Source organism: Tribolium castaneum, chromosome 7 (assembly GCF_031307605.1).
Source record: "Tribolium castaneum strain GA2 chromosome 7, icTriCast1.1, whole genome shotgun sequence".
NCBI classification, from domain to species: Eukaryota; Metazoa; Arthropoda; class Insecta; order Coleoptera; family Tenebrionidae; genus Tribolium; species Tribolium castaneum.
In genome coordinates this window covers 9391313-9415621 of record NC_087400.1, presented here as the reverse complement: position 1 = coordinate 9415621, position 24309 = coordinate 9391313, and the positions used below count along the sequence as shown (strand labels likewise).

Sequence of the window (24309 nt, the reverse complement as noted above, 5' to 3'; positions counted from 1 at the left end):
TCCGGAAGCTCAGCCATTTTGAAAATAATTTATCTAAACTCAATTTGAATAGTTTACAAAATTTTAAAGCCCTACCTATATTAGAAGTTAAAAAGTTTCTAATGTAGACCCTAAAAGAATCACCCTGTTTGTATTATACCTAATCAGTTGAAAAAAAAACTCAAACATAAAGAAAAAATATTAAGTATTTTGAGCTGCTAAGTAAGCTGCAGACTTGCTTCATATAATTAAATTAAATTTATATGCATAATTAATCTGTCAGGATCATTTAACAATTTGAAATGAAAGTTTGAGAAATTACGGCGCTCTGGTTTGAGTGTGATAATTGCAAACTGTCACATTATTGTAGAAATTATTTTGCTTGGAATTAAAAGACGTGTCGTGAATAGTTAATTGAATTGAAGATAAAATAAAAATATTACGAATTAGAGAAATACAATGCCGACACAAATAACCTTGCACTCGGACAAGTTACTACGTTTTAAAAATGATACGAGTTTTATTTTTCTTCTATTCAAAAATGTATAAATAACAACAGCTAATATTAAAGGATTAATGGCGTTTTCATTCGATTTTTATGGTTTTAAGATATTTACAACGCTTCTAGACACCCTAAAATCTAATAGATAGTGATCTAAGCGATCGTTGAGAAATGTTGTAAAATTACTATTAGCTAAATAAAATAATACAGATAAACAATTAATTACACAATTAATTTACTGTGTATTTATTTAAGCAATTAAGCAATTAACAACCTTATTTAGTGCACCACTGGATTATTCAGATGCAAAGATAAGAGATAATGCATCGTTTGGCATAATTACCTATACAATTGAAAGTAGATAATTTCAATCAAGATGAGCCATGCTTTTAACTCGTATTAATTTTTAATAAGGTGAAAATACAACCTCAAGCTAGTACGATTATGCAAACTAATGTTGATTTTATAGTTTACTAGTTTTTTTCTTTGTACACTGGATTAAGTTACATGCATTAATCATTACGATATAAAACAAATAATTAATCACTTAATCAGTATATGGGAAAGTTGAGTTGAGTCTAGGTGTGCTGATTTCAAGCAGATATGTTTTTAGGGCCGCTTTTTAATATTCTAAGTAAAACACTATCACACAAGTTTAAACAATTTGATTAATCCCGGATAACAAGCTGTAAACAATTTATTTTAAATTATCTGTAATCAATAATCATAACACTTAAACTAGTGGACGTAAGCAAATCCTCTCGAATTCGCGGAGGCCATGATTTTTTGGGGACTTGGCAAATTTTTAGGTATTAAAAATTATCAAGTTGGTGGTTTAATCTAAATTAGTGCTACGCGACACTCGCAACATCTGCATTCTCATGACACTCACTTCGTTCGTGTTATTTTGTTACTTAGTAACGCCTTGGAACACCTGTGGCGCCACCTAGAGTTCCTATATTAGGAGAGTTGGGACACTGAATGTCAATTTTCGAAATTTTGTTTCATATACGTCCGTTGGAATGTGTAAAAAAACAAATTGGGATAGAAATCAGTGGTGTTACACTTCAAATTTGGCGAAAAGTCAAATAAATTTGTCAAAAAATGTTTTCATTTTTCGTCGACTAACTGCGTTTAGAAATGGTTTAGACTGGCAGTCGTCGTCAATTTACTGTTTTTCTTGATATGAAGTCCAAATTTTAAAGAGATCTCTTTGTAAGTACAAGAATTTTACGTCGAAACTCTTCATCATAAACATTTTTTCCTTAACTTTAAGGAATGGTAATCATCGATGAAAGAGAAAGAAATTGAACCTTTTCTGTCAAGTTTTACGTTTATTATTAACAAGTATTTGGAAAAGTGGATTGTCTAAATAATGTTCTGTACAAAATCTACGAGATTTTGGGAATTTGTCTATGCATTTACAAAATACGTAGGTACTTGAACCCAAAATTAGGTCTAATTTTTAGGAATGTTGAACCTGCCGCTGCTTGGCCGCGTTTAGCATCTACGTAAACTTTAGATTCTTTTTTAAATTATGAAGTTATTGGAATTCACGACTTTGTTACGTTTTTCACACGAGAAGACCTTCAATATCATTTTTGGGGAAATTTAAAAAAACGACGGGAAATATGAAGGGTTCTTGATGACCAGTTTTTGGGACGAAATGTTTAGCTAAAAATTGTGACCGAAAAGCATTTTTAGCATTGAAGTATGTTTTATGTTATGTATTTAATATTAAAATAATTATCGAAAAATTTCAAAAATGTAAATATTAATATTTGTAGATATTTAGTTATTTTCTTTTTTCAATAGTAATCCCAAAATTTCTACGTTTTCTACGTCCCTGATTAAATTTGACGTAAAATTATGTCATTTTATGCATTTGACAAAAATTGTAACCTTGAAATTATTTTCGACATAAACCTTTGACATAAGTTACTAACAAAAATTTTAATAAAAAAGGATAGAAATATATACTTTATCCACATAATACAAAATTGGCTCGTTTTGACGTTCAGTGTCCCAACTCTCCCAATAAAGAAACTCTAGCGCCACGTTACAATCTCATTTCGTTACTTAGTAATAATGATGACGTCACAACCCGGTGTATGGCTTTAATTTTATTTAGACTCAAAATGCACCTTTTAACTTTGAAATAAAATTATCTATAATTACTAATTATAATACTTAAAGTATCGATTTTTAATTGTTTTATTTTTTATACATAAGAACTGTACTCAAATTTAATCGTAGACATCTTAAGAAGTGGTCTTCAATCTTGTTTATCACTGTTTTACAAAAACACTTAAAAGTATGCTAATTTCATGTAAATTCAAATAAATACTAAGTAAGATTTTTATAATTTATAATTTATAATTAGGGATGGGCGTGTCAATAATACAAGGTAGCCAATTCGGTTGTTTACCTGTCAACAATTACATCGACGTCAACATTTGAAGTGATGTCAACAATGTCAACAATATAGTAATAATAAATTTTGACATTATACTGATGATATTTGACTGTAAAATTAGTATAGTTGGCGAAAATAAAACTTAAGTGTACAAGAAAACTTTTGGAAAATATAAAATATGTGATATAAAAAAAAGTTTAAAAATAAATAAACATACTTTTTTCAAAAAACAGTAAAAACAAAAGAAATCATTCTCTTTTTTGCGCTTCAGTCTTTATCCTCTTCTTTTACGTTCTCAAAAGTAAATGTACGTAAAACACAGCATAACCTCAAATTATCATTGTTGATGTTGACATTGTTGACATGATATTGTTGACATTGTAGACATTGTCTACACAATAAGAAAGTTTCCATTTTTTTGAAATTAATACCATTTATAGTCTTTATAATTGTAAAACTAATGGTACTTTTCATTTTTTTTATATTCGGAAAAATAAAAAAGTTATGAGACTTCAAAGTTCGAAATTTGACCGATTGCGCGCTTTACTGGTCTCGCTAGGTGTGACGTCACGTGGCACAATTGACTCAGTCTGCCCACTGCCGCGTGTGGAAAATTCGATTCTTTGAGGGGCTGTATCTGGTTAAAATTAACATGTTTCCAAAAGTACTTCTTTGTTCCTCAATTTTTTCCATTTAGCTTTTGCACTCCTATATCTTTTATGAATGTTTAGTGAACTATTAACTCTAAATAAAATAAATAAAATTTAGAAATCTTACGTTATAAAACCGTTAGATTTTAAAAAATGAGAACATTACAACTTTAAAAAACAAGAAAATCGTAATTTCATATCTTTGAAAACTCTAGGTTTATAATTATAAACCACATCTACTTATTCATCGAACGTATCTTCAAAAGCATTGACAAATAAAGAAATTGTATTTATGTTTATGCAAGAGTCGATACCTTTAATAAGAAGTCGTTTGTAGAACACTTATTTTTTTTACATATTTTTTGTACAAACATTTTGCAAGCATCGCTTGTTCTAGGAATCATAAAAATTTCCATTAGTTATAATTTTTCACTTTTTTAAATAAAATAATATTTTATTAATATAAATATTTCTCATTAATTAATATTTATTATTTATAAAAAATTGTAGAAAAATTCTAAAAAAATTTTAAGGCATACAAAAAGAAATAAAGCAAAAAAAGTCGTAAACGCTAATTTTTGTGTGATTATTAAAATTGATTATTATTAGTTATTAGTGATTTATTACAATATCTACTTAAACAAATTACTTCAATAATCACAAATAACACTTTCTTTCAATATTTATTTCTTTTAAGTCAATAAAATTATCTAGAGATCTCAATACAATGCCGAAAGGACCAGTTGTGTGTAAATCGCGTTACCTTGTGAACAGTTTATGCCGCGTGACGTCATCAGGCTCAAAGCGGGACCGGTGTCAAACCGGCAAACAAAAAAGCTTATATTTTTGTTATTCTTAAAGCTATCGAATTTTTTTTTTGCATTCAATTTCTTGATTTGAATACTATTATGTTAAAAATAAATAATAACAATTTGAAAAATTGGAAACTTTCTCATTGTTGACACGTCCATCAAAGTCGACATGTCGACGCCCACCTCTGAATTTATTTTTAAAGGCACTCACTATCGCTCGTTCATGCTTTAATAAGCAGTAACGAATATTAATCGCCTTCATCAATAAATTAGCTTTAGTTGGTGGTTTAATCTAAATTGGAAAAGTGCTTAAAGGCAAAATCTGTATTCTCATGACACTCACTTCGTTCGTGTCATTTCGTTGCTTAGTAACGTCTTGGAAGATCTCGCCTTCTTGACTGTGGCGCCTGAGGCGCCATTTTACATTCTCATTTCGTTGCCTAGCAATGATGATGACGTCACAATCCGGTGTATGGCCCCCTTTATTTTATTTAAGTCCGAAACCTTTTAACTCTGAAATAAACCTATCTGTAATCATAATACTTAAATTATCGATTTTTAATTGTTTTATTTTTTATACATAAGAACTGTACTCCAATTTAATCGTAGACATCTTAAGAAGTGGTCTTTATATCTTGTTTATCACTGTTTTACAAAAACACTTAAAAGTATGCTAATTTCATGTTAATACAGAAAAATGGTAAGTAATATTTTCCTAATTTGTTTTTAAAGGCACTCCGTATCGCTCGTTCGTGCTTTAAACAGTAACGAATATTAATGGCTTTTATCAATAAATTAGCTATTTATAACATTGAATCATTTATTACTGTCTGTAGATTCAAAAAATGGTTTGATTTTATCTAAATCCCAAAATCCCATTTTTTTAGAAATAAATAATTGGTATTTACTGGCGATGTTGTAATATTTTATTAGCTGTACTAAAACTTAAACTTTCAAACAGATGCACCTCTGTTAATTGCAATAAAATTCCAGTGACGTAACAATTAGCACCTGCATGAAAAATTGATAAAATTAGGTGGCAACGTACTTATGATTAGGGTAAATACATGTGATAATGTGAACAAACATTTGGCTTCCACATAAACTATTTGCTCGACTTTGTGTGTCATTGTTATTAATTTATTTCTTGTTTGGGAAACTGTGATTTACAATTTTTTTTTCATTTGCATAATTTTAGGACTGGAATGAAGTAATAAAACGCAATTAGAGAACAATACACTTCACACTTTAATTCATAACATCCTGAAAAGCAACACTCAACCGTGACAAGGAATATGACGCTATATCCTGTCACGAAAAAAACTGAAGGATCAGTGCATCACCCGAAGATCTTCTCGTGTTGACCCTGTCAAGATATTTTATCACTTTAAATATGTACCCAGTAAAATACGCAAGAGGGAAACAAATACGCGTAAAACAATAAGTGCTTATCAGTAACCTGAAAATTTTCACAAAATTGTGCAGTCTGGTGCAGTACTTAATAATGTGTAAGTAATTAGCAATTTGCGCTAAGTGTCAGTAAATTGCACCTTAACTAAATCTAGTTACATAATATCCGCTTCTAAACTATTAATAAATAAATTGTTATGACTGGACATTTTAGGAGAAGAATGTGCAAATAGGAGAATCTTCGTGTAACAATAATAAAGTGATTAAGGAATGATTGGGATTTTATGTAACTATTTGCGTCATGGATTTTGATGAAAATTTTATTATTGAAAAAAGATCCATTAAAACCTTGCTTCCATTGTTTTCATTAAAATTTCAAATGATGATCCTAAACAAACTACAATTAGCAAAATTATTTCTCATTAACAATAAACAAAACAATTAATATTTTATTTATTGGTTAAAAAGCAAATGTTTCTATTTAGGTACAGTCGAAGAAAGTGAAAATGACGCATTATTGAATCAGTCGCTGCTGTGGATGCTGACGCTTTTAACTGTAAGCAGGGTCGTAAAGCGAAATTAAAATTAAATTCACAATTAAACTAATTCAAATTAAGTTGCCATTTATATTGCATTAACAAACGTCAAGTTAAATAACAATAAAAAGTCAGCAAATTTTTATGTTTATCTCCATTCATCAATGTCTGGAAATTATAATTTCTACATAATAGTTTGACAAATCTCACAAACTAATTCAAGTCTAATTTGTATTGATGTCAAACCTACAAAAAATGAGTTGTAGCGTAAATAAGTAGGAACTATTTAATAACAAGTAGTTCTAAATAAATTGTCATTTAAAAATTTCGGAAAATAAAAATTGATAAGTTATTTTTTTTATAAATCTTTGGTTAACATAAAATCAAGCTTAAAATAAAGAAAGTCTATTTTGTACAAAAATTATGTTACAGTTTATCAAAAAAAAAATGACATTAATAAAAGTATTTGTCTTTTGTCAGTTTCATCTTATTAATCCATAATCTTCATTAAAAAATGGTTTTGTTAAATTGTTTACAATTTTAAACATTTTATTTAATTTAAGAATATTTCAGTTTTCAGAAAATAAATTTTGTAATTTTGTACCAGAACTAAAATTTTTTAAATAATTTTGTTTTTTTTCTGGTTAAATTAAATACATTATTTTGGTTTGATTTTAATGACAATAACAAAACTAATAGAAATCTTCGAAATAAGAACTGGATAAAGTCATTTGTTATTTTACATTAAATCAATTTTAAAATAAAAAAAAACCTATTTCGTACAAAAATTTTATTAGTTATTATTAATTATTATTTTGGAAAAGAAAGTTATCTAAAGTTATGTAAAAACTGGCTCAAGTTTGCCATCCGATAATTTACCATTGTAAAAGTCAACATCCACCACAGGGGCTGGTTTATAGAGGCGTCATTTTTACTTTGTTCGACTGTACATATGATTTATGAAAAAGAAAAGCTATATGAAAAAATTATGTGCGAAAAATAATTTTTTGGCATGTTTAGTAGAGTTTATTACAAAATTAATTAAACGCTACCAGTGATATGCTTTATTAAGTTAATTAATTTAATAAAGTTTAAAAAATATTATTTCCTATTTATATAATTTTAATTACATTAAATGATTTTGTTATGTAATAAATTTTATTGGAATTTAGTTGCAGCTAAATTATTTGTGCATTTGAAATTATACACCCATATATGTGTATAAAACTCGACACTCTTGTTACATCAAACCTTTTCTTATGTTTCGCTTCCACATAACTAATTTCGATAAATTTTAAATCAACTGCTTTTACTCGTGATTAAATTAACCAAATATTTTAAATTACTGAGAAAGTATAAAATCTGTTGTGCCTAATGTACTGTGCAAAGCTAATTTTTATATTGTTACTTTTCCAAGAGATGAACTCATTTTTTCTGTACATTAAAGCAGTGTTACGAGTACTTATTAATCTGTTTAACAGATTTTTCATCGAAATTTTTGGCAATTCAAAGATAAAGATACGCTTAATAATAGATATGAAGTTTTCATTTGTTAATTCCTATACAGTTAAATTTTTACCATTTTTGTTGTCAAAAAGCTTCTTGTGTTAAATTTCAGTTGAAGATGTATTAATTTATTCAACTTTTAATGGATTTTTAATTTAATTAAAAAAATATTTTTCTAATTAAGCTATCGTAGATATTCTAGTATATACAAGATGAGTCTGCTAAAAGTATTTTTTACTATAACTCAAAAACTAATAATCAGACAGAAACCAACATTTTAATTATAAGGAATTTTAGAAAAAATCTGATTAAATTCATATAAATACATAGAGAAAGAAATAAAGTATTGTATTTAACAGTGGCGTATCCATAGGAGTTCTCAATGAAATCTCAATGAAAAAAATTGCTTCAAAACTCATCCCAGACAATAGGCGGCTATTTGTCTACAATTGTAAAGCAATACGGTCTAAATAATACTGCGAATTCATAAAAATGTCTACGTTAGTCGAAGTATTAATTGACAGAACGTGTTATGAATTCACAACAAAACGTTAAATAAAAAAGACACCAATAATAAGGGCACAAAAGATTTATTTTACCTACAACTAACGGAATGGGTATCAAATTATAATCAACTTTGATTTGCTTATTTTCATTTCAAGTCAAGATATAATGTGACGTACTTTATTAACAATTTATTTACCTAAAATTTATATTGTTAAGTGTTGTGTAAAATAAGTAGTTACAAACTTATGGGAGATAATGCTGAATTACAAAAAATTGTCAGTTTTTCTGTAAAAAAGGTGAAAAAAGTTTAATGTGTAATTTTGCCAACCAATTCAACAAAACTTGAGCTTGAACAGAGGACAAACCTAACTACAAGAAGTAAAGAATTTGGTAAAGTAATTTATTATTGTGTTTTATAAAATGTTTTTTTTTCAAAAATCATTAATTTTATTTTTGCGATTCACTAAAAATCCATGTCACATTCTAATACTTTTATTCCTAATTTTATTTCAAATTTAAAATTTTTATTTTTTACAGAAAAGATTAATTAGTAATATCCTTAAAGTAGCATTTTTATAAAATATAAATAAGATGTGTGAATATTAGAGCAAATTATGAATGGGGGCCCACGAATGACTTTGGAACCCAGGCCCGAGCTGGTATCTCTACGCCACTGGTATTCAAAATGTTCTTTAATAGTCTTAGGTGACAGTTAATGAATTATTTTCAAAATATTTCAATTATTAAAATTACCACTACTGAGTTTGCTCTTGTGTTGTATTTGTATCTAATTGAAAAATTTTATAGTTTTAATTTTTTTATGAAAAGACTTAACGTTCAAATCACGTGAAAACATGCAGTAACATGAATGCGTCATCTAGGTACTACTTATCCTCCGAAAATTCATTACAAAAATTAGTACCGTTTTTTCAATATGAAAATAAAAAGTAAAAAATTTATATTCTTTTTATTGTATTTTTAAGACACTGTCAGTTTTTTTTAAACTTTCCGAACTACTGGGAATTGGCGTCAACTTTAAAATTTTAAATAGTAACCACCTATTTTTATTGCATTTTTGAATTCATCTTTTGGAATTGAGTAAAATGTACCTTAATTGTTCGTACTTATTTGTATGTCAATTTTTTTTGTAAAAATTTTTATTTGGAGAGGTGCATCTAAAATATCACAGCCTTTGAACTCTTTACAATAAGTAAATAATTCTGTTTGCATTTAATAACCTAAGGGTTTTCTGAAATTTTTTGGATTGTCAACTGTCAAATTGCAAGGCTACTAAGATTTTTTGAATATGATGATTAAACAATGAGTTTTGTTAAATGGAATGACTTTGTTTTTTCAATGACAATCAAAAGAACATCATTATGTAGGGTTTTATTAACATCTTCTGTATTTATCTTTTAGAGTTTTTAAATTCTAGCTCATTATTTGCATTTTTAATCAAGTAAACTTTCGAAAAATACGATAAAATTGTGTATTAATTAAAAATTAATTAATTAATAATTAATAATAATTATTATGTTCGATTTGTTCACCATTTTCATTCAAGAAGTTCAAAATTTGATACCAGATTGACTGAGTTACTTACATAATTCACTAAGTTGTATTAACCATAATTAATTGTTATTATTTTACTGCACATTCAATAATGAACTATCTAAAAAATAAAATATTGAAGTTTGACAATTGTTGTCCATTGTGCAAGGTCTACTTGACTAACTATAAAAATTTTGAAAAAAAATCCGGTTTTTTGTTTTTTTTTTTTTTCAAAAACTGTAAAACATAGAAATACGACGTATTGATAATAAGTACAAACAACTTGGGTAAATTTTTTTCAGTTTGAGAAGGAGAATATCAAATATACAATAAAAATGTGTGGTTACTATATAACATTTCAAACTTGGCGCTTTTTTTTCTAGTTTTGAAAACTCAGCCATTTTAAAAATAATTTAGTTGAACTCAAAATGGCCTATTTGAATTGTACACAAAATTTTAAAGCTCTAGCTATATTAAAAGTTAAAAGTTTTTAATGTAGAGCCTAAAAGAATCACCCTGATCATAAGATTAGGGTATTTTTTTCAAAATTATTGTTAAATAACGAATATTTTTTTCATTCGGTACAGTACAACCTCAAGACTGATGTTTGGTATTTTCGTTTGAACGGAGTTCATAAAAGGAACACCTCTTTACCTATAGCAATATTCCGTTGTTTGACCTAGGTATGTTTCGGATACACAGATCCAAACACAGACTTTGCTGTTAGAATTCTCTATAAGCCAAAAAATTATTACACCATTCAGCCAATTGTTGATTATTTCTCGTAAGCAAAAAAAATCTTGAATGTTTGCGATTTACGGCTTATTTTACCGTTACTACAAATAGTTTTCGAGCAATCTCAGTGCACCATAATTAGATAAAACCAACACAACACACATCATAAATGTTGAGTAATCTTCAAGTCAACAGAGGAACTTGAAAAAATGCAAACACTTGAGTAAGTGCCACCTGCCACACCTTGCAGTCCCAAAATCAGTCCGAAACTTAGTTTTTCCGCGGCAAGTGCATCGAATCCGTATTGTTTCGATTCGCCGTTCGGTTGACTTCACTTTTATATAACAGTTTCGAACAGCTCGACTTCATTCAGTTCCACTCCTGACCGACATTCAAATCTCTTGACTTACGAGAGATTTTGTATGATTGACACTGCACTCTCAATCTAGTTTAGCGGTGGTTCGTTACACATACTGTGAATAGTTGCGATAAGCGGTGCTCTCGTTTCAGCAGTTTCAGTTTCAGTGCACCAGCCGCCGAAATGGCCAACAAAGAAATCAAGGGTAAGCCAATTTTGGACCAAAAATTCTAAAATTTTATTTTTTATTAATTCAATTTTCCAATTCTTATCACGAAAAAAATGTGTTCCAATCTCGGTACTTGAAAATCGTGTTCTAAACGTGTTATCAATTATTAGTGCTTGGAGAGGTCATTATTTTACAAATTCTTCAAATACTGAGATTTTGTAGAATACAGAAGAATTTCGCCATTAATCAATATTTAAAAAAAAAATAATCTCTATTATCACCAATAACTGGCTGCTGGTTCATTGCTAAGTCAGGATAATCCCCAATAAGTGCTGACATTGTCTCTAAATCCTGATAACACATTTAATGCCACTCGCTACCGTCCGGATATGTTTACATATAATAACACTCGAAAGCTATCTGGTTTACTTTCATAGATAAGTAACAGATTAAAACGTCCAAGAGAAGACGAAAAATGAAAAAACAATGACAGTGGAGAAATGAGAAATGCGAATGGGAGCGTGAAATGGTAAAACAAGAAAAGTGTTAGCGAATTGGTACAAAACGCTCAAACTTTCATTATCACGTTTAGGATTTACCATGCTTTTTGTGTGATTAATGGGTGATTAATGGTAATTTGTTCGGAAAGGAATTTGTATTATTTTGTATGGGATGATTGTTCGTATCTACTTTCTAAGTGAAATGATCGGAGATAAAATCTGCGAACACGCTGTTCTGATCTCTAGATCAGTGAGTAACGAAGTGGCAAACAAAGATCAAAGTGCTGCAACTAAATTTCAATAAGAATGGATTAATTGAAAATGGTTCAAACCTATTTTTTTCTTTTCAGTCAAATTAAGCATCATTTATGTTGAAAAGTAACTATAATTTGTCTGCTACATTAAACAAGCCAGTAATAAAAATACGATTATGTAGCGTAACATGTGTTTTTGAGATAATGCCACTTTTTGGTTTTAGAAGGAAATGAGATTGAAAGCAGACAATGAAATTGCTTTGCTCACACACTTTATAACTTCGAGGTAAAAATTAGAGTCGAAAGTTGAAACAAAGGTTTTTGAGGATCACCCACTTGGGAAAAAAATTAACAATAATTCTTAATCACCCGGTATGTTTGTAAACTATGTTTGGAAAACGTAGTTATACTTGTAAATAATATTTTATGTTATATTGTTTTATATTTTATATACTACTAGAAACTGTTACTTACTAAAGGTTTAAATGGTCAAATCAAAAATTGTTGAACAATTATCTGAAAGAAAATTTGGTGTGTCATTTTTAGTTTTTGAATTATTGAGAAAAATCAAAAATTTGTAATTTTTGTTTTTATTTTTTAAGCAAAAGCTGATAGAACATTTTTCAGGCACTTTTTTACAAGAAATTTTGATCTGACCTTTTTACAAAGGCATTCTTGACATCAGAGTTACAACACTTAACTTTGTTTTTTTTATAAACGCCATATATGATACTTGTATTTTTGAAAAGTCTTTTTGTTTCTGATAACAATGATTTATCACATGACATAATCAAAACTTACATGTTGATTTAAAATTAAGAAAAAACCGTTTTTACAAAGAGTGCTTTGGAAAAAAACGCTAGAAATTTTGGCAGTTCTATTAATTATGCGAGTAGAATTTTTTGACTTTGTCTTGTTTTATTTTGCGAAGAACAAAATTCTAGCTTATTATGTAGTTTTTAATTAAGTAAGCTTGGCAGAAATGTGAACCTTCTAGATCCAAATTCAAATTAATCTCTAAAATCTAGTTTGTTTAAAAACAAAATTGTTGGCATTTTTGTTTAAGCACACTTTGCAAAAATGATTTTTTTCTCCGTTTTGATCAACATGTAAGATTCGATCATATCATGTAATACATCGTTGAAATCAGGAATAAAAACACTTTTCAAAAATACAAAAAGAGAATATGGCTTCTATAAGAAAAATGAAAGTTGAGTTTTGCAACTCTGACATCAAGAACGTCATGGAAAATACGATGACAGATTTAGATTTCTTGTAAAAAAGCGCCTAAAGAACATTCTATTTAAAAACGTCTACTTTTTTTAGTTTTTGCTTGAAAAAATAAATACGAAAATTACAAATTTTTACAAATTTTCGTTATTCTTAATAATTCAAATTATTAAAACAATTAAAACAATTCAAAAATTACAAATGACACATCAAATTTTCTTGTAGATAATTCTTCAGCGTAAAACTGCGCAACTTTGCATTAATTTAACTGACCTCGTATCTTTTATAATAAGTGAGATCCTCGAAAAACGGACACCCTGTATACTGTTAATACATAATAATAGTTGGTTAACGAGCGTCATAAAATAGTAGTAAATAAATTCGTTGAAAAATTTATTAGGCACTCGAAAATGTCATTTGCATCTTCTTGCTAATATGTACAAAAATTTTTAGAACTATTCTTGCGTAATAACACATTGTTTAAATTATTGGCATGATTTGGCATTATTTTTTTGAATTATATTTTAGTTAACAACAAAATTTATAATTAAGTATTAGTCAGTATTTGATTTTCTGTCTAGAAAAAGTTAAATAATTAGTTGGTACAACTATTAATTCCAAGTGATTGTTTTGTATATTTTTTAGAATGAACTAGAAATCTCACTTGTTGACTAATAAACGCAAGTGAACGTTGGGTTGCCTATCTCTTGATTGTGCTAGAGATAGGGTAAGTTGGGGAATATTAAACTTTCTAGATAAAATTTTGTAACTGGTTTCCAAATCTAAGAAAATTTATTAAGGCCGTTATTAAACTAGTGACTGACTGTCTACTAGTTTTTACAGTCAAAGGCTTTTTCTGCAAAAATCGAGAAAATCGGAAAAAATTATACGGAGGAAATTGATAATAAGCTTTATATTTTTAGCGATGTTTCGATTTTAATTAAATCATCATCAGGTTTTAATATTGATGGATCTTGCTTAAAGGTGACAAGGCACGAACACTCCTCCGTTTAAACTTTTTCAAAAGAATGCCGATTTGTTATTTATTAGAGTTGGAGGTCTTTTCCCAAAAAACAAGCCAAGTCTATTTAAAAACGTCTAGTTCTTTTGTTTTTCGCTTAAAAAAAAATAAAAACAAAATTTTGAAAATTTTAATTTTTCTCAGTAATTTAAAAATGAAAAAAGACACGTCAAAATTTATTCAGATAATTGTTCAGCATAAAAATGCGCAACTTTGCCCTAATTTAACCGACCTCGTGTCTTGTATAATACGTCCAATTGTGTTAAAATACGTAGATATTCTCAATTATTGAAGTAACGATTTTTTCATAATAATTAACAGAAATTACAAAGTGTAACATGTTCGTGTAAAAACTATAGTTAGTAGTTACATAAAACTATACAGCCTTACTAAAAAAATTTCTCTAATTGTAACAACCGTGGTATTCCACGTATTAATGTAAGATATTGATAGAAAAATAACAAATCTGATTTATATTTTCACTGCTAATAGAGAATTTAAAACAACTGCAAATGATTTAATAGCAGAAAGCGTATGAAACAGGTCAAGCAATCTGTTAAGTATTGAATATTAAAAAAATGCTTTGTAAACACCTTTGGTTAACTTATCTTATTACAGAATTGTTTTCTATGAATTTACAAGTAAATAAATAGATGTTCCAATACCAATAAAGAGTATAACTTTAGCCTCACTGGCATTTTTCTAGGTAAATGTACTAGAAAACTACAACATAAATGAAATATTTGGAATAAAATTTTAAGGAATATAATGTATAATATAAAAATAATTTAATAATGTATTAGTGTATACAGGCTGGCCCAGCTCAGCTCCCGTCTTCTGTATATCAGTTATTATTGAAGTTGGACTTTTGATCTTTTGTAGGCGCTATTTATACTTTAGGACGTATTTTAGGAAAATATTTTTGATTATACAGGTTGTTACAAAAAAGTATGACGTCACCATAATAATTTTTTTTATGGCATAATATTATTTTTTAGTGTTTATTAGAATTAGAATTAGATTACTGTTAAAAAGAATATAAAAACCAAAAAAAAATGGTTTTACATCTTTAGTTTTAAAAATAAATGAAAAATAGAAAGGGTCCTTTTTTAATGACAATATTAGTACGTACATCTTGAACAAGGTCTAGCACATTTATTAATTAAGTTTTATTAATCTGAATTACTATAGGGTGTGTACAATTTATTTTCAAACTTCAGATCCTTTTATTCGCTTATTTCAAATGGTCACCGCTATTTATTTTTATACCGTTCGATAGGGAATTACAAAATAAACGTTTTTTTATTACAATGTAAATCTTAATACATTTAGAGTTATTTACTGAAAACTCGTTTTGTCAAGTATTTTAATGACAAATTTAATGAATATATATCGAAGATGGTTTTAACACCGTTTCTTTTTACGTCAGTCGATGCAGAATTAAAATTAATTTTCGTTTGTTATCACAACCTTATTGCAAATCTTAACACATTCGTAGTTATTTGCTAAAAACCTATTTTGTTAATGAAAAATGAGAAAAGTGGATCATGGTTAAGGTTTTTGGAAAACAACTCTAAATGTGAGATTTGCAACAGGGCTGTAATAACAAAAAATGTTGCTTTTTTCATTTTGCATCGAATGATGTAAAAATAAACAGGGTGAGAGCCATTTTCAGACTTTTATTTATTAAATTTAGCAGTAAAATAGATGACAAAGCAAGTTGTTGGCAAATATCTCCGAATATGTTACGATTTACGTTGGGGTTGTAACAAAAAAAAATTGAAATTTGAAATAAGCGAAATAAAAGGCTCTAAACTTTCAGAAGTTTTAAAAAATAAATTGTAAACACCCTGTAGTAATTCAGAACAATCAAACATAATTAATTAAAAAAGTCTGTTAGGTCTTGTTTAAGACGGAAGTATTAATAATCTCATCAAGAATGCACCGTTTCTATTTTTTATTATTTTCTAAATTTAAAGGTGTAAAATCGATTTTTTTGGTATTATTTATTTTTTAACAGTACCGATTATAAAAAACTTTCAAAACATGTAAGAAGCTAGAAAATCATCCTAATAAGCACTAAAAAATAATAGCATACCATTAAAAAATATTATAATGACGTCTTAAGGTTTTTTTTGAAACACTCTGTATGATCAAAAATATTTTCCTAAAATACGTCCTAAAGTTTAAATAACGTCTACAAAATATCAAAGGTCTAACTTTACTAATAACTGTGCTACAGTAGACGGGCCACCCTGTATGATGTATAATACAGGGTGTGTCAGATATACGTGTGTTAATTTTAACACGTAATAAAACTCATCAAATGCAACAACTTTTCTGTATAACATTTTGCAAAATTCTTATTTTTTTTTATTAATTAATTTAATTTAATTTATTAATAAATAATTTATTAATGTATTAGTTTATAGAGCAAAAATAATAACAACTAAGTGAAAAGTAATCACAACACTATCAAAAAATGAATCACATTTTCTATGTTGTATTAACATAATTTGTGTTATGAATGCCATTGATTTATTTCAGGTGCGGACAGCGTTTTAGGCCTTTCAGAAATCACCGAAAACAAAGCAATATGGCGAATGTTAGTGGCAGAATTCATCGGCACATTTTTACTGGTCGTCATTGGTTGTGGCTCAATAGTTTTATCAGAAGAGGTAGTAATTGTTCGCATTGCTCTAACATTTGGAATAACAGTTGCTACATTAGCACAGGTAAGTAATTTAATTTTTTTTCGTTCGTAAAATTACTGATTGTCCAATTTCCGCACCCAAATTGCGACAAATTAGATAGACTTAAGAATGAATAAAAGTTTTAAAAGCAATCTAGAACAGTACCAGTGTTGTGAAATAAAATGGGAGCAAACTGGGTGATTGTACGAACTGTTGTTCTTATAGAGCGGACAAATAAAAATTAACGGCTTTGAATAATGCGATTAATTACACAAAAAATTAAATGTGCACACGTGTAATTTCTCAGATAATTGAAATTTTAAGAACAAAACTGTGGCAGACACTTAACATTTGCATAAATTCCGCAAATGGGCACAGATTATAACTGTTATGGGAATTACAAGAAGAAGGTACAGCCTTGACAAATGATAATGTGTTTCCCTTGTTTGTAATGACTGATACTTTCATCTTCTCTATTTACGAGGATTTATAAAAGTACTGTTAATTTTTTAATTTTTGTTGAGTTTTCAAATAGTAAATTACATACATTTTTACTGATTTTTAAATAATTTATAGTTAGGTAACGTGTAATTTCTTAACCAACCCTTTGGAAATTGCGCATTTGCGATTCTAAAAGCGAGGTTTTGTCACATGTTGTATTATAATGTTTATCTAAGCCTGATTGTCATGCAAATAATTTTTCATAAGATTTTCAGTCACAGCATCGTAATTTATGTGCCTATACAAATGTCAGGTTATTTCAAAGCAAGGTCTTTTTTCTCTTCTTGTTTAGACATTATATAATTGCTAATCTGGTTTAGTTAAAATCGTTGTCATAATCTGTAATAGCAATCATGACATGAATATACAATATGATATTTTACGAATGGTACTAGTTTCACCAGACGATCACAATGGAGATGAAATCACCAGCAGTGATCTCAGTCCCCGACTTGGTGAAAAATCGCATTTGTCATCCATTTTTTACGATGTTAACAATTCTATCGATCATTGAATTATAATTGGCTTCAGAACAGAGCAATGCAGGTGTTGTAGTGAGCTTGTTTTATTTATAGCTGTGAAAAATATTTAATTCTGACATTTACTGCATTTAATAATGAGGTCGTTGTCATACACGATTTTGGAAAACGCTACAAGAATTAATATGTCATGACCCAACATTTTTTTAATTAATTTTGGTAAAATTCGGGGCTTTTACTACATGCACATGTCAGATTTTTTAAGTCACTCCATTTCTTATTAAATATTTCTCTACAAACTTCCCCATTCATAAAATGGCATCTTAAATTAAATTCGATTTTTTTTTCAAATTTTCAAATTCTTGTTTGGCTAAACCATAAAATCACTGATTACTTATTACAGTTTATTTTTTGAATTAGGTAGATAAAATTTGTATTTTAGGCCAGTATTTTAAATATGAAGAATTTTGGCAATTTGGGAGGCAAACTGACGATATTCTGATGAGTTATCTAATATTTTTTTTTTGCTTATGTTAGCAATTATCTCCAAAATTACTGGTCAGAGGACAGTGACCTTTCATTTAAAAATATATATAGGAAATAAACTTAATGGGGTTACGTCGAATAGTTCTGGAGTTATTGTTCTGCGATCGGAAATCAACCAAAATTTCGACAAGAATTAGAAAATTGAAAAATAAAAAATCAAAAAACTAGAAAGAGTTGTAATGGAATAGAAATGTTTAAATCGTTTATAAAACTTTGCTAGTGCGAGCTTAATATTTTTTTTTATTTTTGTGAAGTGACTTTATAACTAAAATTTTAAGCAAAAAATTCAGAATTTTGAATTTTGCGTAACTCTGGTATATGAGCCGCAGATTTCACTGAAATAAACCGTTTTGCTCTACGACATTTAGTTTATGAGATACAATTTTTTTTGTTGAAGAATTAATTATTCTTCTATCCTAATTTTTCATTTGTTTTCCATTACGACAAGACTATTTAAAAAGGAGAGCTATTTTAATGTAAAATTATCTGGAAAACCGATTGGTGTCCAGAAAATGGCCAAATATCCAACAGTTGATGATTTATTTTTATTTTATTTATGTTACTTTTGTTTACCAATTTTCTCAAAAACTATTATTTTGAGAACGATTTTTTAAGATAGATAATTAAAAAAGCATTCAGATGATAACAAACTTGATGGGGTTACGTCTAATAGTTGCGGAGTCATTGCCCGATAAATGTTCCGAGTCCCGGAAATCGACCAGAATCTCGAGAAGCACTGGAGAAATCAAACATTTGAAAATCGAAGCAATTGAATTTTTTTGCACTTTGAAGAATTAGAGAAGGATGTAAAGGCATAGAAGGGCATAAAGCCACAGAAGTTTGCTAGAGCGGGTTTAAAGAAATATTTTTTTTGGATTTTTGTACCTTGAATTTTAGACAAAAAAGCCATAATGCTTTTACCAGCTTGTAAAAAGCTGGTGCAATATGTAAAATGATCCACAGAAATCACTTTAACACACTGTTCTGCTCTACGATTTTTAGTCTTTGAATTATGATATTTTTGTTGAAGAATTATTATGTATTATTATTATGTATTATTATGTCAAAAACTGTCAAATATTTTTTGAGGTTACGAAGTGTTTAAATTATGAGTTGTTACAAAAAATACAGATTCACAAAACAAGAACTAATAAACGCAGAATCAAAAACCTAACGAAACGCAAATCACAAAACACAATAAACGAACAGAAAATACTTGCGATTAACACCGATAACACTTTCGACAACCATGCGACGACGTCTATAATTTACTGTCAATGTCAGTTTGACAAATTCGTGACACTTGACGGTGTTGTCGAAGTGCACATGTAAATTAATGTTCAAGGATACCACCCTTAGATAGCCCTTAGCTGTTTAAATTTGCATTATTTTTGATAATTTTTTATAGCTTTGTGTTGGTAATGAAAAAATGAAATTGATGACGCACACGCAAATCGAGCTGACCGCCACTATATTCCTAGTTTTATGCAAAAAATTTAAAAAATTTGAATTTTGTGTTATGGAATAAACCGTTTTGCTCTTCGACTTTTAGTTTTTTAGTTATGAATTTTTTTGTTGAATAAACAATTGTTTTTTAAATGGCTACCCTAATTTTAATTTTTTTTTCAATAGTTTTTTAGTTATAAATTTTTTCTAACATATTTTACCTATTTTTACTTTTGTGTACAATTTTCTCTAAATCTATGTTCTTTTCATAAAAAATTTATAATTAAGAGAGCTTTTAGATGATAATAAATATAATGGGATTACGTCTAATTATTTCGGAGTCATTGCTTGTTAAATGTTCCGGGTACCGGAAATTTAGCAAAATCTTGACACAAATTGGACAAATCAAAGCAATTGACTTTTTTGCTCTTTTAAGAGTTCGGAAGGGTTGTAAAGGCATAGAAAAGTGTACAAAACGAGTTTAATAACATATTTTTTATTTTTTTTATTTGTATGTCATAAATTTTAGGCAAAAAAAATTAAAATTTCAAATCTTATGAAAAGCTGGTATAATACGTAAAATGAGCTGCATATTTTATTGGAATAAAACATTTTTCTTTACTTTTATTTTTTTAATTTTTTTGGTGAACAATTATATATTCTTGTTAGAAATGACTACCCTAATTTTAGACAAAAAATGTTAAAATTTTAATTTTTATGTATCGTTGGTTTTAAACATACAAGAATAGCCAGTTTTGCTCTATGAATATTAGTTTTTGAATTACGATTTTTTTTGTTAAAAAATTATGAATTTTTCTTGAAATGATTTCTTAATTTTAAACAGAAAACTTTGAAATTTTAAATTTTTGGTGACGCTGGTATAATAAGTAAAATGAGCCTCGGAATTTACTGGAAGTAACAGTTTTGCTCTAAGATTTTTATTTTTTTTAATTATGATTTTTTGTTTTTGAACAATTATGTATTTCTCTCAGAATGACAAAAAAAAAAAAAAAATTCTAAATTTTATGTAACGCTGGTATGATGCATACAGTGTGGAATTTTTAACTGGAATTCATAACTTTGATTTAGGCGATTTTGGTGAAAATTTCGGAAGCAAGTCAATTTTTATTTTTCCTTGCCTACTATTTGGTGCATACGGTTTTTATTTATCTGTTGTCAGAAATGCACAGCCACTTCTAACTTTTTTTTTCAAATATAATGGTATGTCAAGTGACACCTCGTATGAAAGCCCTTTTCGCAAGCATTACAACGCACTATTTGTTTTTTGAATTTTTGCAAAGCCTACGTGATAAAAAAATAAGACCCAATTTTATAAGCTGAACATTATTTAGTGCAACAATTGTTAAAATGGACCGTTCCTCTCTTGGTTAATAACAAAACGATAATAGCATAAATTTCTAACATTTTGCAACATTTCTACTGTGATTTGTCTAATTTCAACTTATAAAAATTGATTTTTTATATTTTTATATATTTTTTTATCGCGTAGGCTTTGAAAATATTCAGAAATCAAAGAGTGCGTTGTATTCTTTGCAAAGTGCTCTTTCACATGAGGTGACACATGACATACCGTTACGTTTGAAAAAAAAAGTTAAAGGTGGCTGTGCATTTCTGACAACAGATAAACAAAAACCATATGCACCAAACAGTAGACAAGGAAAAATAAAAATTGACCTGTTTCAGAATTTTTTACAAAAATCGGTTATATCCAAGTTACAAATTTTATTTTAGTCAATAACACCACACTGCTTTAATTTTTCTATAACTTGTGCATTGATAATATTTAGAAAACAAATAGTGCGTTGTACTGCTTTTGAAGTGCTCTTTCACATAAGGTGTCACAAGACATACCGTTACATTTGAAAAAAAAATTAGAGGTGGCTGCGCAGTTTTGACAGCAGATAATCAAAAACCATATTCACCAAATGATGGGAAAAAATAAACAAAAAGCGACCTGTTTCTGGAATTAAAAAAAATTGCCTATATCTAAGTTATAAATTTTATTCCAGTTAAAAGTTCCATACTGTATGTAAAATGAGCCACAGAATTCAATGGAACAACGCGTTTTGCTCTGAGTCTTATCCTAGTTTTCGAGAAAACCTCAAAAAAAGGTTCCAATTTTCAAATTTTTTCCAAAATTGACCATTTTTATCCGACAAATGTTTTATTTTTTTATTTTCTCAATTACGACAAAACTATTCGAAAATGTGGAACTATTTTAATGTTGGGCTATGTGAAAATGATCCGGGAAATCAATTGGCCTTAAGAAAATCGCAATATTCCCAATAGTTTTTAAGTTATTATGATTATGATGTTTTTTTATTATTTACTTATTTTTGCTTTTATTTGCATTTTTTTTTAAAAACTATTAGTTGGAGAACAATGATCTTTTTTAGAAAAAGATATACAATTAAAAGAGCTTTCCAACGATGATAAACTTAAATAGTTTTGGAGTTGTTGCTCGATAAATTTTCCGGGTACCGAAAATAGACAAAAAATTTGCAAAAATTGGATAAATCAAACATCAAAAATTCCATAAAACTTTGCTATAGCGAATGTAAAAGATATTAGACCACTAAAATTTTAGGCAAAAAAACTCAAAATAATATGAATAAATAAAAATAAAGTAATGTGAAATAATTAATCTCAATTTTAAGAATTCCCACGATCCGAGAGTAATTCGAATAATAGATAAACTTTAATTTAAAAAAAAAAACAATTTGCCTAACATTATAAAACATTAAAAAGAGACATGAAAATGTTAACAATAATAAAAAATAGCTATTTAATCGTTGATTTTTCTCACAGTATAGGTTTTCTGGTGAGACGTCTTACCACGTGTGACCACGCTGAAAAATAATACAACTTCAGTATCTACGAAGAGTCTTGTTTCAATGTCAGGGTGAACTGTCTCACATAACTTCGTTTTTTTTTTCAATTTTCTGTTATGCATCAACAGTCATGTTTTAACGTTTTTGTGAATAGATTCATCAGTAAATTTTATCACGAGATTAAAACACCCAGCGTTCGCCGATTACAAAACCTCGTTTTCATTGAAACTCGACTGGAACCGAATCCAGCTCATTTATCCCGGACTTGTCTTATCGGTGCCCCAATGTCTAGTATAGTAATCTCGGTTCAGTAACCGAACCCAGCCGGGGGCTAATTGTGAGACACCGCCACCTACTCTACCCAAAACTGTGCCATATGTTGAAACTCCTCACCTTGGACCCGTCCCACAATGGGGAGATCAATGAGTTATGGGCTCGCATTAACAAACAATTAAGCCATTATTTGGGCCCAAAAGGCCCCGTGGAAATTTATATCGTGATTATGCCGATTTTCGGCAACTAATTTCCCAATCGTTGCCATTGAAACGTTCAAAACTCCAGTGGAAATTAATCATCTTAATTAGGCGCAAAAACAGATTTTATTAATAATATGTAGGTCAGCCAACAATGACAAATTATTAACATTGTGCAAGTTTATTGATGCTCATTGTTGGGAAAATATCAAACGGTCGGTTTTGCTTTAATTCCTTCCAGTGATAAGAAAACTGCAACTACATTCACTTTGTCTTTAATAGGGAGAATTGCATATCACACAAAATCAACATTTGTAGTCGGATCACGTCTAAACCACATCTCTAGAATTAAATCGAAACGATTACGCAACAAACACAAATCCCAGCTAGAGAACGATTCTGAATTGAATTGATCTTCTTTGTGTAACCTGCAATTTGCAGATTTTTTAGTCGAGTGACCTTTCAAGTTCAATTAATACGAAATGTCCCAAATAACAAACAAGTGAAATTATTCATTTGTTATTTATTAACAGTTATTAGTTATGGCAAGCCCTGACAACTTTACCTTGAAGCAAAAGCTAACTTTACAATTTGCAGTGTCCCACCTAAGATTTTCTCTCTCAATTGTTGTTATTAATGGCTTAACTTGGACCGCGATTTTGAAATGAACGTGGTGATACTGAAAATTATGGGAACATATTGTTTTCTTTAATAATTTCGATAAATCGGATCTTTTTCAAGCGATTTCGTATTTTTTTAGTAAAAATCGCGATTGTTTAGAAAAGTGTCATCGAAAATAAATCGGGAAAATACAAAACTTTTTGAAATAAAAACTGTCATTTTGTGTAATTTGGCTAAACAGAGCCAAAAATGTAAATGTAATTGTTAGCTACGATATTTTGCCACTTTTGCGTAAAAATACGTCGAAAAATCGGCGAATTTGGTCAAAAATCGTGTTTTTTTTGGAGTGTTTTTGCACATTTTTGATCTAAAGTTTTGTCAAAAATTATTCACGAAATCGAGAAATTACATAGAAAATTGGTAGTTTTGCCATAATATTCTTTCGTTTTCGCTCAAAACAAGACAATTATAAAACTATTTGACACGTTTTTTAAAAAAAAAGCCGTTCGAAATTTTTCTGTTTTTTCTATCACAAACCAAAAATCGTTTCAATCCAGTTTGG

At 28.5% G+C, this 24309-nt stretch overlaps 1 protein-coding gene across 3 annotated transcripts in view; it reads left to right on the top strand.

Moving 5' to 3' along the window:
* Positions 1-5025: 5025 nt before the first annotated feature.
* Positions 5026-24309, top strand: part of Drip (drip) — a 40842-nt gene continuing 21558 nt past the window's right edge. The window contains exons 1-2 of one of the 3 annotated variants that reach the window (XM_064357855.1): positions 5026-5059; positions 16684-16871. In XM_064357855.1, coding sequence (XP_064213925.1) covers positions 5041-5059; positions 16684-16871 — 207 coding nt within the window. In that variant the 5' untranslated portion in view covers positions 5026-5040. Of the gene's footprint in view, positions 5060-5728; positions 5868-10895; positions 11168-16683; positions 16872-24309 lie in introns of those variants that run through there. The other 2 variants (XM_015983895.2, XM_967769.4) reach the window with 2 other exon arrangements.